Genomic DNA, 15,000 nt, shown 5'->3' on the forward strand with positions numbered 1-15,000 from the left:
GCTGCAAATAAATTGTAACATACAATAAATCTTGAATTCAGCTCTTGCTAGTGGGGGTCCTTTGTTGTCTGTCATTCATAAGGACCAAATAGACTTTCATCTGCTTTACACAACGATGATTCTCTCTGCTTATGAAGAACAAGAACTTTGGCACTGTATTACGTTTTGAGCTTCATACTGGTTAATGTGACCTAGGCCATAACAAAATCCATCACAATTTGCTGTAATGGTCATTAAACTGTATTTGAACAATGAATATACACAAAATGTACCTGCAAAATATCCAAAGCAGTGCCATCTCCTGGTTGTGATGTTCTATTGTTAAAAGCTAATGTAGGAAATTGCTGTAAATTCACATCAAAAATATATCACAACTTGTTTTTTTACAAGTCCAATCACACATTTGATACACCCACCCAGAAAAGGACAGAAATACCTATATATATATATATATATATATATATCCTAGAAATACTCTTATAACAAACATTTACAAATATGCTGTTGTTGTATCATACACATGTCTAAATAAATAAAGGTTTGTATGCTATTTTAGCTGCATCTGAGGGAATGTGATTGTGTGATCAAAACATTACTCACTGCTATCACAACGCATGTCCCAGTATGGCATACAGTAGAATACATTTTACATTACAATTAAGATAGTCTTCCTTAAAATATGTTTAAACTAAGAAAACTAAGAGAATAAGCTTAAATTCACAATTGCTTTTATGTCACTTCAACCAACAGGAAGGTCTCCATGGGACATTATACCCTGACAATGTCCACATGACTTAAAATGAAGATGCTGACTATTGAATCAAATCAAATCAAATCAAATGTATTTGTATAGCCCAATATCACAAATTATACATTTGTTTCAGTGTGCTTTACAGACTGTACAGGTTACGACACCCTCTGTCCTTAGACCCTCGCACCGCACAAGGAAAAACTTCCTAAAAGAAACCCCATAATTAACCGGTAGAAATGATTAATTATTTTGTATAAGATTACAACAAATGATTATTCTCATTATGGATGAATCTGCTGATTATTTTCTCCATTAATCGGTTGATTGTTTGGATGTAAAAATTCTGAAAATAGTGAGAAACGGCTTCACAATTACCGAGAGCCCAGAGTGACATCTTCACAATGTTTGTTTTGTCTAACCAAGTGTCCAAACCTCAAAATGATTTAAAAAAGAAATAGTTGATTATTAATTAAAGTTCAAAACTTCAGATTTGAGAAGCTGTAACCATGAAATGTTTTTGCATGAATAATCTAAATAATTATCAAAAATAAGTTCCAATTAATTTTCTGTTGAGCAGTTTAATTTCTAACAGAACATCATATTTGCATATTTTATAGGCTAACTCTTATATGTTTACATATATTAATCAAGTAGTGGTCCTAAAAATATTTTTTAGTTCCCTCTGAAATGTAGAGGAGTATAAGAAGAAGATAGCATGAACATAAATTACTCAAGTGAAGTAGGCCTACAATTCTCTTCAAATGTGTACTTTAGTACAGTACTTGAGTACATGAACGTAGTTACACTCTGATCAGAACCAGGAAATAATTTTCGGTTCGACCCATCGGTCCACACCTGCCGACCAACAGGTCACCACTTGCCAAGGAGTCAACCGTTTCGGCTGTAGGCCTACATTATTCATGGTAAATTAATAAAGTAAAATCTGGAAGTAAAAAAAAATGGCGAAGATTTGGATTATGTTTGTTAAGGGGCCGCTTCTGTCACCGTTTTCTACTCAAACCAAGAGAAAATTGTATGTTTTAATGTTAAATCACCGCTGCTTTGTCGGCTGTTGTTTCGATTGTCTGTTCACGTGATGGTTGGCTAGCATGCTAACGCTTAGTAACAACATTAAGCTAACACTGTTTGTCCAAATATTTGCAGTTGCTTGACTCTCTAGTAGCTTAAGTCATGTTGGTAGTAAGAGCACAGGTGTTACTAATACTGATTAATGATTGCTCTGTTTTATTCAACTGTCCCAGTTAGGCATGGAAGTGTAAGAGGAACCTCAAACTGAAGCAGCTAAATGCTATTCAGCCTGTCATTAATTTGATTATTTACACCTGCACTTTCTGGGACATGTCAACATGTCAAATGTGAAAAAGGACCATTAGTGACATTATAGGTCAATATGGTTAGAAGAATATTGCCACCTGCTGGAACTGTGTATAACTCAAATGCACATACATTGCATTATGTATGAAATGTACTTATTTTGTTTGTTGCAAAAGTGATTTCAATATTTATTCAGGAGCACTAGCAATATTCAAGTCTTGTAAATTGATAACTGGACAAGCCCTCATATGTACTTATCTCTGGTTGCTAGTAGGTAGACAATGATGACACCATAGCATCATACAAATAATATTTGTCAAACTACCAGTACAACTTTATATTTGTGTTGTGGTTTACTGGTTGAAACAGCCTGTTTGCATATTTGCTTGTGGTGGAATAGCACAAAACATATTGTATAATTGCCCTGCACACCAAATTAACTTAAACAATATACGTGTGAAATTCTCTCTTGTTAAGGATCTCTTTGGCTCTCTGTTAGAGACACACTGTGTAAGTGATGTGCATACTGTACACAGTACATGTAACTAGAACACATACGTGTATTACCAGAAAACAATCTGTGTGGTTCTCTGCTTTTTCTTTGCATTGTCTTTTATTAGGGTAAAGTTGGTCATACCACTCCGTACAGTTATCAAACTTTGCCCCAGAGATCTTTTTTATTATGTCTTTGAGGTCAGAAGCTAAGACAGTTTTGTATCACTGTCTTTGGTTTGCCTTTGTATATTTGGCTGGCAGAATTGCCTCTAGACATGTTAGCTTATACAGCTTAAACAGAGCATGTACTTGCGTTCCTTCTTGGTAATTATTCAGTAGAATAATGTGGTTTGCTTTAATTTACTTCAGTTCATCTTTTTCTTTTGAACCAATCGTAAGAAGAACGGAAGAAGTACTGAGATCATGATGCTTCATCTTGAGGTGTTGAGGTTTATGTTTTGATATGCTTTCTTCCCCTTACCCTTTTTTAATATGGTAATTTAATAAAAAAAAAATGCATTGTAGAAAGTATCTGTAAATATGCCTAAAGATTAGGTGCACATTTTTCACATTATTTAAGCCAATGAATTCCCCTCCTGAATTCATTACAGGTTTGTGTGAAGAATGGAAATGGACATCGTAACATAGTCTGCTCAATGGCACACACTGTAGAACAAACTACCAGCTTTGAAGGTGGCATGATGATGATGCTGATCATGACAATAATAACAGTGATAATACTGTAAGGATAATTAGAATGACAGCCATCATTCAGTGACAATAGAAATGTTATTACATATCGTTTTCCCTTCTCATATTTAATTTTATTTCCTTTTAAACTGATATCGTTAAAGAAATGTCTAAATGTTCAACAGACTGCTTCTGTGTTCATAACTCAAAGGTAGAATAACATAAGATTAATCCTACTTTAAGATAAAGATAAATCTTAATTTTCCTGGTAAAGCTGACTGAGCATATATTCTCTTTTCTGCCAGGGCTGGGCGATAATTCAATATGATAATTTATAGTTTATCGTCTTTCCATGGAGTGGTATCGTGATGATATCGCGATACACAATTACGTCGTCTAAATTGATAATAACGAGCGCAATGAACTCAAATTCACCAGAAAATCTGATCAAACTCTGTTAAATCAAAATATTGTCTGAAGCTGATTAATTACTTTAATTATTAATTAATTACTAACTTCACTTGAAACTGTTATGTACATTTTTGTACTAAAGTTCTTAATTAAACTAAGAAAATACTCATTAATTTTCATTTGTCAATTATCGAGATATGAAATGACCTAGCCTTTATAGTGTTTGAAGCTGTTGGCCATATCGCCCAACCCAGTTTTCAGCACTGCATTACTTCACACATTCAGTTCAACAAGTTCAACGCTGGGAGCTGCTCAGTACAACGACAGACGTATACTGTTGGCCACTGGCAGTTTGTGGTTGGTCAGCGGTGCTTCAACAGTAGTTGTAGGTAGAAAATAGTTGTCCTTTATGTTTAAGGATATTTGTTACTTGTCCCTGGTTTACATGGACACCCCGATGGGGTCAAGCAAGGACCCAGAGGGAGTGAGGCTTGGCACTAGAGGACAGGAGGGTATGGGGGTGTTAGACAGCGAGACGCTCTCAGGCAGGCTGCTGGGCATGGTGCCCTGCTTCCCTGTTGAGGGTGCCTTGGCACTTAGACTGGCAGCAGCATGCAGTGACTCCATCCCAGCAACAGCGTCATAGATTTGGGCTGGCTGCCAAAGGGGCCCCAGCCAATCAGGGCACACGCAGTGCCAGATAACTCCAGAGGAAGCCAATAGTAAGCCTGAATGTGCTTAGTGTCATCCCTCCCAGATGTGAATTCCTTTAAAACCCACAAGGTACACAAATGCAGACACAGACACGCAGCTCTTACTCAAAGACGTAGTGTGCACACATTCAAAGTGACTGTGTGTGTATGTTTGGAAAGGAGAATAAATATAAAAACAGTCTCTGTTTGTGTTTTCAAGTGAATGCACCTCTGTATCATACCACTTAGTAAGTCCAGTTCAGACCTGTCAGCATCTTTGCATATAACTAGTGTTTTACATAGAGGTGGCAAATGACCTCCGCTGCATGTGGAGCTTTGTCTCACTCTAGTGGACAATCTGGTATTGTTACATGGTATACTGTATATTACTAATATTTTTGTGTAATGTCATCATTTGTTTTATTGAGATCAGTGAACCAAATTATGACAAACTGTTTTTTTTTCATATTATATACAAATGCATTCTAAATGCAATAATCATTACAAGTCAGAATTTAAAGCTTCAAATGTATTTATTATCTCGTTTCCTTGTACACACAAGACGTGCACCTCCTACATTTCACACCAAATATATAACTGAAACATAAAAATGAAATGGATATAGTATAAACCGGTTCCATAATGATAGAAATATTTAAAAAAAGAAAGAAAATGAATGAATTACACTTTAAAATAGCAAGGCCATATGCCATCAAAAATCCTCAAAAGTCCACATTTGGATCCTAAAATGGGATCTCTCCTGTGGCGATCATCATTTAGTCTAAAAGGAAAAAAACATAGAGAATGTGTCAGTGTGTAATGACAGTTTTGAGTTTCAGTTGAGCAATGTAATGGAATATTACTTTAAAATACCAAAACTACTACAACTGTTGTATCTTACCTTAATTATGGTTGCAACGACACCATAGATGACGGAGATGAGGAAAAACAGAAGGAAAATAAAAGCCATAAACCAGCTATCCACATCTGTGTCTTGGTTCACTTCAGCATGCATGATGTCATCTAAGAAATTACAGTCCTCCAGGGTGTCTGTGAAATAATTAAAATGAGATTTGTTATTGACTTTGTCACACTGAAATAATGACCGTTAAGAGATATTAATAAAAATAATTCATGCAGTTACTAAACTTAATTTTTTTTTGTGAAATAGGTGGTTGACCTAGTATGTGCAATCTTTAATGCGCAAGAAAAACGTGGATCAATGGACCAACTAGCACCTGATTTAGATATATTCAGTGATAGGGTGGCGTTTACGTGTGTCACCCTGCAAGAGAGGTTGGCCCCAGGTAACCAGATGACTTGGGACAGACGAAGGTGGCTTTGGATGCTAAACTTTCCGTTTGGGACTCTTTGGGGTTCGCTAGTGTTGAAGTCCAACAGTTCCTTTGTGTCACCAAGAAACCAAGTGATGTTTATGGATGCTGGGCTGAAGCCAAAGACCAAGCACACAAGTTCACCAGAGCCCTGTAGCAAGGTGGCTGAAGGTTTGCTGTAGGTCACTGAGGCTGGGGGAAAAGGATCATGAAAATGTTTTTAATGAATTTGTATAAGGAAGGTCATGAAGAAAGGACAAATCAAGGAACATTTGTATGTAAAGGGGACATATCATTCTCATTTTTTGGTTCTTACATATTTTGATTATACATTATAAGACAGAAACTGGAGCCACATCTGAATGGCTTGTTGAATGTTTTCTGACATAGGCGGCCCATACAAAACGGACTGAATTGTCTTATTTCACAGTTTTTGGGTTAGCAGGCACTTCAGACACCAAAATGTACGTGTACAAGCACTGAAAAAGTAAGTTTTTCATGATATGTCCCCTTTTAAATCCTTTTCATAATAAAAATTAAATAATTTTTGTTCTAAAAGTGTTATGCTTCTTTTCTTCTTTATCTTTGTGCTTACACTACTGCTATTAAGCAACATTGAGGGCAGGCTAAGGTGGATAACACACAGTTGAGTACTGTAAAGAAAGAATTTGATTTTGATTGCCTTTATTTTAGCTGATACAATCGGCTAAAAAATGCTTATTGGCCCCGATATGGATCTCGACACATCTCTAGTACGATGAACAACACCAATAAACTTCAATTTTACTAAATTCTATTCTCAGCTTACCAAACACATCCTTTATGGTGCTTTCAAAAGGCGTTTCAGATGACTCATGTCTGACAACACAAGAATACGTAGACTCCTTGTCCTCAGTTTTTGAAGCGTTAAGTCTGCTGCTCATTGAATAAGTGCTGCTCCCTCTGTATATCCATGCAGGACTGTTGGTGTAGTGAGTAGAGGAGACACTCTGGCCATTCGCTTCCCAGTATACTATGATGTCGGATGGGAAAAATCCAGAGACTAGGCAAGTAAGTGGGAGGACGTCTGACAGTTCAGAGAGAGTTGGTTGTAGTATCTTCACTGTTGGTGGGTTCAGGTCTTGAGAAAACGAAAAAGAAGACAAAAACAAATAGGGCTTTATATTTCAACCATTTAAATCCCATCATTTAGTCACAGCAACCACAAACGTTGTGTAGAATATTATTACTTTAATGGAGCGTTTCTGTTGCAATCTTGCCTTCTTAAACTATATTCAGAAACAGCTATAATAAATCACAAAGAATCAAATATTTGATATTTAGGCATAATACTACCTCTGCTTTTGCTTATCTGGTCCTCGTAGCCCTGGTTGGAACATCTGTGCTTTGCCTCACAAGACACTTGTTTATAAGCATGCCAGTCCTCCGCTGACACTTTGAGGGAGCTCCGCAAAGTCTCTGTCCCATTACTGTGACTCACTGGTGGCTCCTTATGGGCATAGTGGGAATAATTTTTCCCACCTACTTTCCAGTCAACGGATGAATCATTAAGAGACAGGCCGGCCAGATGACAGGTGATAGTCACCTGTCCCTTATTCTGAAGCTCCTGGAGTGGTGGTCCCTGAACATATACGCCAACTATCTGAGATGATGCTGGAGTTACTGAAAAAAAACCATGACATTAAAGGTGGAGAAAATGCCACACCATCATATAATGATTATGAAAAAAATGCTTAAATGCTTATTGGATAATTCAGAAACAATGTGAATGTATTTATTCTACACTTACTGCTTTTGTATGAATATGGATTCTTTTTTTATTTTACCTGAGCAGAGGCTGATGTCCTTTTTCACATTTTTGTTCAGAGACTTGTCATATACTTCACAAGTGAAGACCTTCCCTGTGCTCCACTCTGCATGAGGGATCTGAAGTTGACTGGTCACTGCCACACGTCCATCTGCACCAATGCTGATGTCATTAGTTGATGGAGATCTTTGCTGAGACTCAGAATACCATTTAATTTGAGGGTTGAAGCCCCATCCAGAACACAAGAGTCTCTGTGGTTCTGATTCTTCTCTGGGGTCCAGAAGAAGTTCCACTGATGGATCCACTAAATGAGAGAGGAATCAGTGCATCAATTAAGCAATGCATGAGTCTTTTACAGATGAAGTGTGAAACAATCAATCATCTGTCATTAAGGGAAAGAAGAGTTACTCCTCTCACCAATAATATTGCCTGTAGAGTTTGACTTAAAGCTGCCGGAGAAGCCTTGGTTCACATTGCAGGTGAAACTTGTGTCTTTCTGGCAGTGTTTTGTTGGGACAATGAAGCGTCTACTGATTGAATGGAGGCCTGGGGCTTGAGGAAGATCAACATACTGATTGCCAGAGATGTCAACACCGTTGGCCTGAAAGGTGACGTAGAGGTCATGTGATGAGAGTTGTGTGATGTCACACTCCAGCACAGTACTGTCTCCTTTCAGCAAATCTTTAAGAGACCTCCTGATCTCAACCAATGGAGCTGTAATGGCAGGCCCTGGTTGATACGGAAAGAAAACAAAGCAGAATTTATTCGTTAAGGTGCGTTGCCATCAAAAAAGGTCTGATTTCATTGTATAGTAATCTTACCTGCAACATCCACAGTCTTCTCAGTGGATGAGAAGCACTTATGTTCCACTTTACATGTTAGAAACTTAAGTTGTTTCCATTGACTTGAAGAAACCGTCACTTCACTATTTATATGAGTTGCGTTTTTTTCCTGCTTCACTGTGCTACTTGATGTGACTACCCCATCCATTAGCCAGGTCACCTTGGCTTCAAAAACGGTGCGCACCAAACATATGGCGTTCACCGTGGATCCTGCAATCATCACCATCTTGAAGCTGGGAATCTCCACATGGATGGAGGGAGGGGCACTTGAATAAGCTGACCGCAAACAAAGAAAACCAATCAGGAAACAACACCAAAATCCTAAGTTAACTACGGCTACGTAAAATACCTTTTTTATATATTGACCATATGGACATAATACTTTATTCAGAAAGTGGTTTTGACTGATTTTAGTCACAATGTTTTCAGTATACAGCTGGGGTTGTGAGTCTCCACTTAGCTTTACCTGAGCAGAGGCTGATGTCCTTTTTCACATTTTTGTTCAGAGACTTGTCATATACTTCACAAGTGAAGACCTTCCCTGTGCTCCACTCTACGTGAGGGATCTGAAGTTGACTGGTCACTGCCACACATCCATCTGCACCCATGCTGATGTCATTAGTTGATGGAGATCTTTGCTGAGACTCAGAATACCATTTAATTTGAGGGTTGAAGCCCCATCCAGAACACAAGAGTCTCTGTGATTCTGATTCTTCTCTGGGGGCCAGAAGAAGTTCCACTGATGGGTCCACTAAATGAGAGAGGAATCAGTGCATCAATTAAGCAATGCATGAGTCTTTTACAGATGAAGTGTGAAACAATCAATCATCTGTCATTAAGGGAAAGAAGAGTTACTCCTCTCACCAATAATATTGCCTGTAGAGTTTGACTTAAAGCTGCCGGAGAAGCCTTGATTCACTTTGCAGGTGAAACTTGTGTCTTTCTGGCAGTGTTTTGTTGGGACAATGAAGCGTCTACTGATTGAATGGGGGCCTGGGGCTTGAGGAAGATCAACATACTGATTGCCAGAGATGTCAACACCGTTGGCCTGAAAGGTGACGTAGAGGTCATGTGATGAGAGTTGTGTGATGTCACACTCCAGCACAGTACTGTCTCCTTTCAGCAAATCTTTAAGAGACCTCCTGATCTCAACCAATGGAGCTGTTATGGCAGGCCCTGGTTGATACGGAAAGAAAACAAAGCAGAATTTATTCGTTAAGGTGCGTTGCCATCAAAAAAGGTCTGATTTCATTGTATAGTAATCTTACCTGCAACATCCACAGTCTTCTCAGTGGATGAGAAGCACTTATGTTCCACTTTACATGTTAGAAACTTAAGTTGTTTCCATTGACTTGAAGAAACCGTCACTTCACTATTTATATGAGTTGCGTTTTTTGCCTTCACGGTGCTATTAGCTGTGACTACCCCATCCATTAGCCAGGTCACCTTGGCTTCAAAAACGGTGCGCACCAAACATGTTGCGTTCACCGTGGATTGTGCGATCATCACCATCTTGAAGCTGGGAATCTCCACATGGATGGAGGGAGGGGCACTTGAATAAGCTGACGGCAAACAAAGAAAACCAATCAGGAAACAACACCAAAATCCTAAGTTAACTACGGCTACGTAAAATACCTTTTTTATATGTTGACCATATGGACATAATACTTTATTCAGAAAGTGGTTTTGACTGATTTTAGTCACAATGTTTTCAGTATACAGCTGGGGTTGTGAGTCTCCACTTAGCTTTACCTGAGCATAGGCTGATGTCCTCTTTCACATTTGTGTTCAGAGACTTGTCATATACTTCACAAGTGAAGACCTTCCCTGTGCTCCACTCTACGTAAGGGATCTGAAGTTGACTGGTCACTGCCACACGTCCATCTGCACCCATGCTGATGTCATTAGTTGATGGAGATCTTTTCTGAGACTCAGAATACCATTTAATTTGAGGGTTGAAGCCCCATCCAGAACACAAGAGTCTCTGTGATTCTGATTCTTCTCTGGGGGCCAGAAGAAGTTCCACTGATGGGTCCACTAAATGAGAGAGGAATCAGTGCATCAATTAAGCAATGCATGAGTCTTTTACAGATGAAGTGTGAAACAATCAATCATCTGTCATTAAGGGAAAGAAGAGTTACTCCTCTCACCAATAATATTGCCTGTAGAGTTTGACTTAAAGCTGCCGGAGAAGCCTTGGTTCACATTGCAGGTGAAACTTGTGTCTTTCTGGCAGTGTTTTGTTGGGACAATGAAGCGTCTACTGATTGAATGGAGGCCTGGGGCTTGAGGAAGATCAACATACTGATTGCCAGAGATGTCAATACCGTTGGCCTGAAAGGTGACGTAGAGGTCATGTGATGAGAGTTGTGTGATGTCACACTCCAGCACAGTACTGTCTCCTTTCAGCAAATCTTTAAGAGACCTCCTGATCTCAACCAATGGAGCTGTAATGGCAGGCCCTGGTTGATACGGAAAGAAAACAAAGCAGAATTTATTCGTTAAGGTGCGTTGCCATCAAAAAAGGTCTGATTTCATTGTATAGTAATCTTACCTGCAACATCCACAGTCTTCTCAGTGGATGAGAAGCACTTATGTTCCACTTTACATGTTAGAAACTTAAGTTGTTTCCATTGACTTGAAGAAACCGTCACTTCACTATTTATATGAGTTGCGTTTTTTTCCTGCTTCACTGTGCTACTTGATGTGACTACCCCATCCATTAGCCAGGTCACCTTGGCTTCAAAAACGGTGCGCACCAAACATATGGCGTTCACCGTGGATCCTGCAATCATCACCATCTTGAAGCTGGGAATCTCCACATGGATGGAGGGAGGGGCACTTGAATAAGCTGACCGCAAACAAAGAAAACCAATCAGGAAACAACACCAAAATCCTAAGTTAACTACGGCTACGTAAAATACCTTTTTTATATATTGACCATATGGACATAATACTTTATTCAGAAAGTGGTTTTGACTGATTTTAGTCACAATGTTTTCAGTATACAGCTGGGGTTGTGAGTCTCCACTTAGCTTTACCTGAGCAGAGGCTGATGTCCTTTTTCACATTTTTGTTCAGAGACTTGTCATATACTTCACAAGTGAAGACCTTCCCTGTGCTCCACTCTACGTGAGGGATCTGAAGTTGACTGGTCACTGCCACACATCCATCTGCACCCATGCTGATGTCATTAGTTGATGGAGATCTTTGCTGAGACTCAGAATACCATTTAATTTGAGGGTTGAAGCCCCATCCAGAACACAAGAGTCTCTGTGATTCTGATTCTTCTCTGGGGGCCAGAAGAAGTTCCACTGATGGGTCCACTAAATGAGAGAGGAATCAGTGCATCAATTAAGCAATGCATGAGTCTTTTACAGATGAAGTGTGAAACAATCAATCATCTGTCATTAAGGGAAAGAAGAGTTACTCCTCTCACCAATAATATTGCCTGTAGAGTTTGACTTAAAGCTGCCGGAGAAGCCTTGATTCACTTTGCAGGTGAAACTTGTGTCTTTCTGGCAGTGTTTTGTTGGGACAATGAAGCGTCTACTGATTGAATGGGGGCCTGGGGCTTGAGGAAGATCAACATACTGATTGCCAGAGATGTCAACACCGTTGGCCTGAAAGGTGACGTAGAGGTCATGTGATGAGAGTTGTGTGATGTCACACTCCAGCACAGTACTGTCTCCTTTCAGCAAATCTTTAAGAGACCTCCTGATCTCAACCAATGGAGCTGTTATGGCAGGCCCTGGTTGATACGGAAAGAAAACAAAGCAGAATTTATTCGTTAAGGTGCGTTGCCATCAAAAAAGGTCTGATTTCATTGTATAGTAATCTTACCTGCAACATCCACAGTCTTCTCAGTGGATGAGAAGCACTTATGTTCCACTTTACATGTTAGAAACTTAAGTTGTTTCCATTGACTTGAAGAAACCGTCACTTCACTATTTATATGAGTTGCGTTTTTTGCCTTCACGGTGCTATTAGCTGTGACTACCCCATCCATTAGCCAGGTCACCTTGGCTTCAAAAACGGTGCGCACCAAACATGTTGCGTTCACCGTGGATTGTGCGATCATCACCATCTTGAAGCTGGGAATCTCCACATGGATGGAGGGAGGGGCACTTGAATAAGCTGACGGCAAACAAAGAAAACCAATCAGGAAACAACACCAAAATCCTAAGTTAACTACGGCTACGTAAAATACCTTTTTTATATGTTGACCATATGGACATAATACTTTATTCAGAAAGTGGTTTTGACTGATTTTAGTCACAATGTTTTCAGTATACAGCTGGGGTTGTGAGTCTCCACTTAGCTTTACCTGAGCATAGGCTGATGTCCTCTTTCACATTTGTGTTCAGAGACTTGTCATATACTTCACAAGTGAAGACCTTCCCTGTGCTCCACTCTACGTAAGGGATCTGAAGTTGACTGGTCACTGCCACACGTCCATCTGCACCCATGCTGATGTCATTAGTTGATGGAGATCTTTTCTGAGACTCAGAATACCATTTAATTTGAGGGTTGAAGCCCCATCCAGAACACAAGAGTCTCTGTGATTCTGATTCTTCTCTGGGGGCCAGAAGAAGTTCCACTGATGGGTCCACTAAATGAGAGAGGAATCAGTGCATCAATTAAGCAATGCATGAGTCTTTTACAGATGAAGTGTGAAACAATCAATCATCTGTCATTAAGGGAAAGAAGAGTTACTCCTCTCACCAATAATATTGCCTGTAGAGTTTGACTTAAAGCTGCCGGAGAAGCCTTGGTTCACATTGCAGGTGAAACTTGTGTCTTTCTGGCAGTGTTTTGTTGGGACAATGAAGCGTCTACTGATTGAATGGAGGCCTGGGGCTTGAGGAAGATCAACATACTGATTGCCAGAGATGTCAATACCGTTGGCCTGAAAGGTGACGTAGAGGTCATGTGATGAGAGTTGTGTGATGTCACACTCCAGCACAGTACTGTCTCCTTTCAGCAAATCTTTAAGAGACCTCCTGATCTCAACCAATGGAGCTGTAATGGCAGGCCCTGGTTGATACGGAAAGAAAACAAAGCAGAATTTATTCGTTAAGGTGCGTTGCCATCAAAAAAGGTCTGATTTCATTGTATAGTAATCTTACCTGCAACATCCACAGTCTTCTCAGTGGATGAGAAGCACTTATGTTCCACTTTACATGTTAGAAACTTAAGTTGTTTCCATTGACTTGAAGAAACCGTCACTTCACTATTTATATGAGTTGCGTTTTTTTCCTGCTTCACTGTGCTACTTGATGTGACTACCCCATCCATTAGCCAGGTCACCTTGGCTTCAAAAACGGTGCGCACCAAACATATTGCGTTCACCGTGGATCCTGTGATCATCACCGTCTTAAAGCTGGGAATCTCCACATGGATGAAAGGAGGGGCACCTGCATGGACTGCAGGAACAAAACACGTTGTTATTCATGCATGTTAATCTCTTTTAAAACTAATCAATTTGTTAAAACATGCATTTTTTGTTTATCATTTAACATTCATGATGCATGACCAATTTCCCCATTGTGCCGTGAGACAGTAGCTGTACTTACTTTGACAAATACTTATTCCTTTTATAAATTCCTTATTGTTGTGAATTGACTTGCAAGTATAAATTGAGCCACTATCCCACTCTTTCATTTTTGGCTCAATCTCACTGCTTAGACTGAAGGTTTTCTCCATTCCTTCCACACTCTGCAGCTTCCTTTGGATTCCCACATTCTTTAGAGGTTGGGTGTCCCGCGTCCACTCCATACTTAGTTTGTCTGGAAAGAATCCACTGAGGGTGCAGATGAGTCTGACTGGTGAGGCTCCGAATTCACCTTCCCAGACTGGGTGTAATGTGATGGTTGGAGAGACAACCCGCTTTTCTGAGATAGAGAAGAGATCAGTTTGTCTTTACTTGCCTCATTCTAAACATTGGATGTGGACATTTTTAAAATATGAGCTGATTTCATCTCTTCTGATATACATACCTTCATATTTTGGTCAAGTAACCCAACTGTGTTGTCTCAATTCTAAGTGCAATATCTCTGTAATTAGGCTAGGTGGCAGAGTTGTACTTCTACAGTATTTGGCGTCTTAATGTCAGGTGGAGACAAGGCTGGAGGTCTGTTGCACAGATGTCGCAGCATGACAGGGCAGAGTGATCAGCGCTAGCAGCAAGCGGAAGCATTGAGTAACCCCCAGGTCCCCAAAAAGTACCAAAATACAGAAGTGAAACAAGGCAAAGAGCAACGGTGCATCACAGACACCAGGTGTGAGGTGTGGTGGTGCCAGTAAGAGAAACAGAGTGCACATTTAAATGTATCATATCAGTTTTCACATTTTACATAACTTCTTATGACTCTGCTAAAGGTTTTAGTTCTCGATTCTATTAATAATGTACTTGAGAACTAACCGACTGTCAAATCTCCAAGATTTACATATTGAGTTGAACATGGGCTGCTGATTCCAGGTGCTAGGGAGGTGACAAACATAACAACATACTGTATAATAAAATACTTTAAAAAAAAGATAAAATGTTCAAAATAAAAAGTAGTTATGAGTATTCATTATGTTTTACAGGCAGTGTAAACAATTTAAAAACGATGAAAGAGAACAAAGTTTGAGGAGCAAC

General features: G+C 39.5%; 1 protein-coding gene across 2 annotated transcripts; it reads right to left on the reverse strand.

Moving 5' to 3' along the window:
• Positions 1-4,888: 4,888 nt before the first annotated feature.
• On the reverse strand, positions 4,889-14,768 carry LOC115012100 (uncharacterized). 2 transcript variants are annotated; one of them, XM_029437561.1, is made up of 22 exons: positions 14,357-14,765; positions 13,934-14,251; positions 13,487-13,783; positions 13,083-13,394; positions 12,685-12,969; positions 12,201-12,494; positions 11,797-12,108; positions 11,399-11,683; positions 10,912-11,208; positions 10,508-10,819; positions 10,110-10,394; positions 9,626-9,919; positions 9,222-9,533; positions 8,824-9,108; positions 8,337-8,633; positions 7,933-8,244; positions 7,535-7,819; positions 7,044-7,370; positions 6,517-6,828; positions 5,613-5,900; positions 5,276-5,424; positions 4,889-5,155 (listed from the first exon to the last, which is right to left on the reverse strand). In XM_029437561.1, the coding sequence occupies exons 2-22, from the start codon at positions 14,133-14,135 to the stop codon at positions 5,147-5,149; spliced, it is 5,751 nt and encodes a 1,916-aa protein (XP_029293421.1). In that variant the 5' UTR covers positions 14,136-14,251; positions 14,357-14,765; the 3' UTR covers positions 4,889-5,146. The 2 variants fall into 2 exon arrangements, with proteins under 2 accessions (XP_029293421.1, XP_029293423.1); XM_029437563.1 differs by lacking the exons at positions 7,535-7,819; positions 7,933-8,244; positions 8,337-8,633 and having other exon boundaries at positions 13,934-14,768.
• Between the last annotated feature and the right edge of the window lie 232 nt (positions 14,769-15,000).

The sequence above is a fragment of the Cottoperca gobio genome, chromosome 8 (assembly GCF_900634415.1).
Source record: "Cottoperca gobio chromosome 8, fCotGob3.1, whole genome shotgun sequence".
Classification (NCBI taxonomy): Eukaryota; Metazoa; Chordata; class Actinopteri; order Perciformes; family Bovichtidae; genus Cottoperca; species Cottoperca gobio.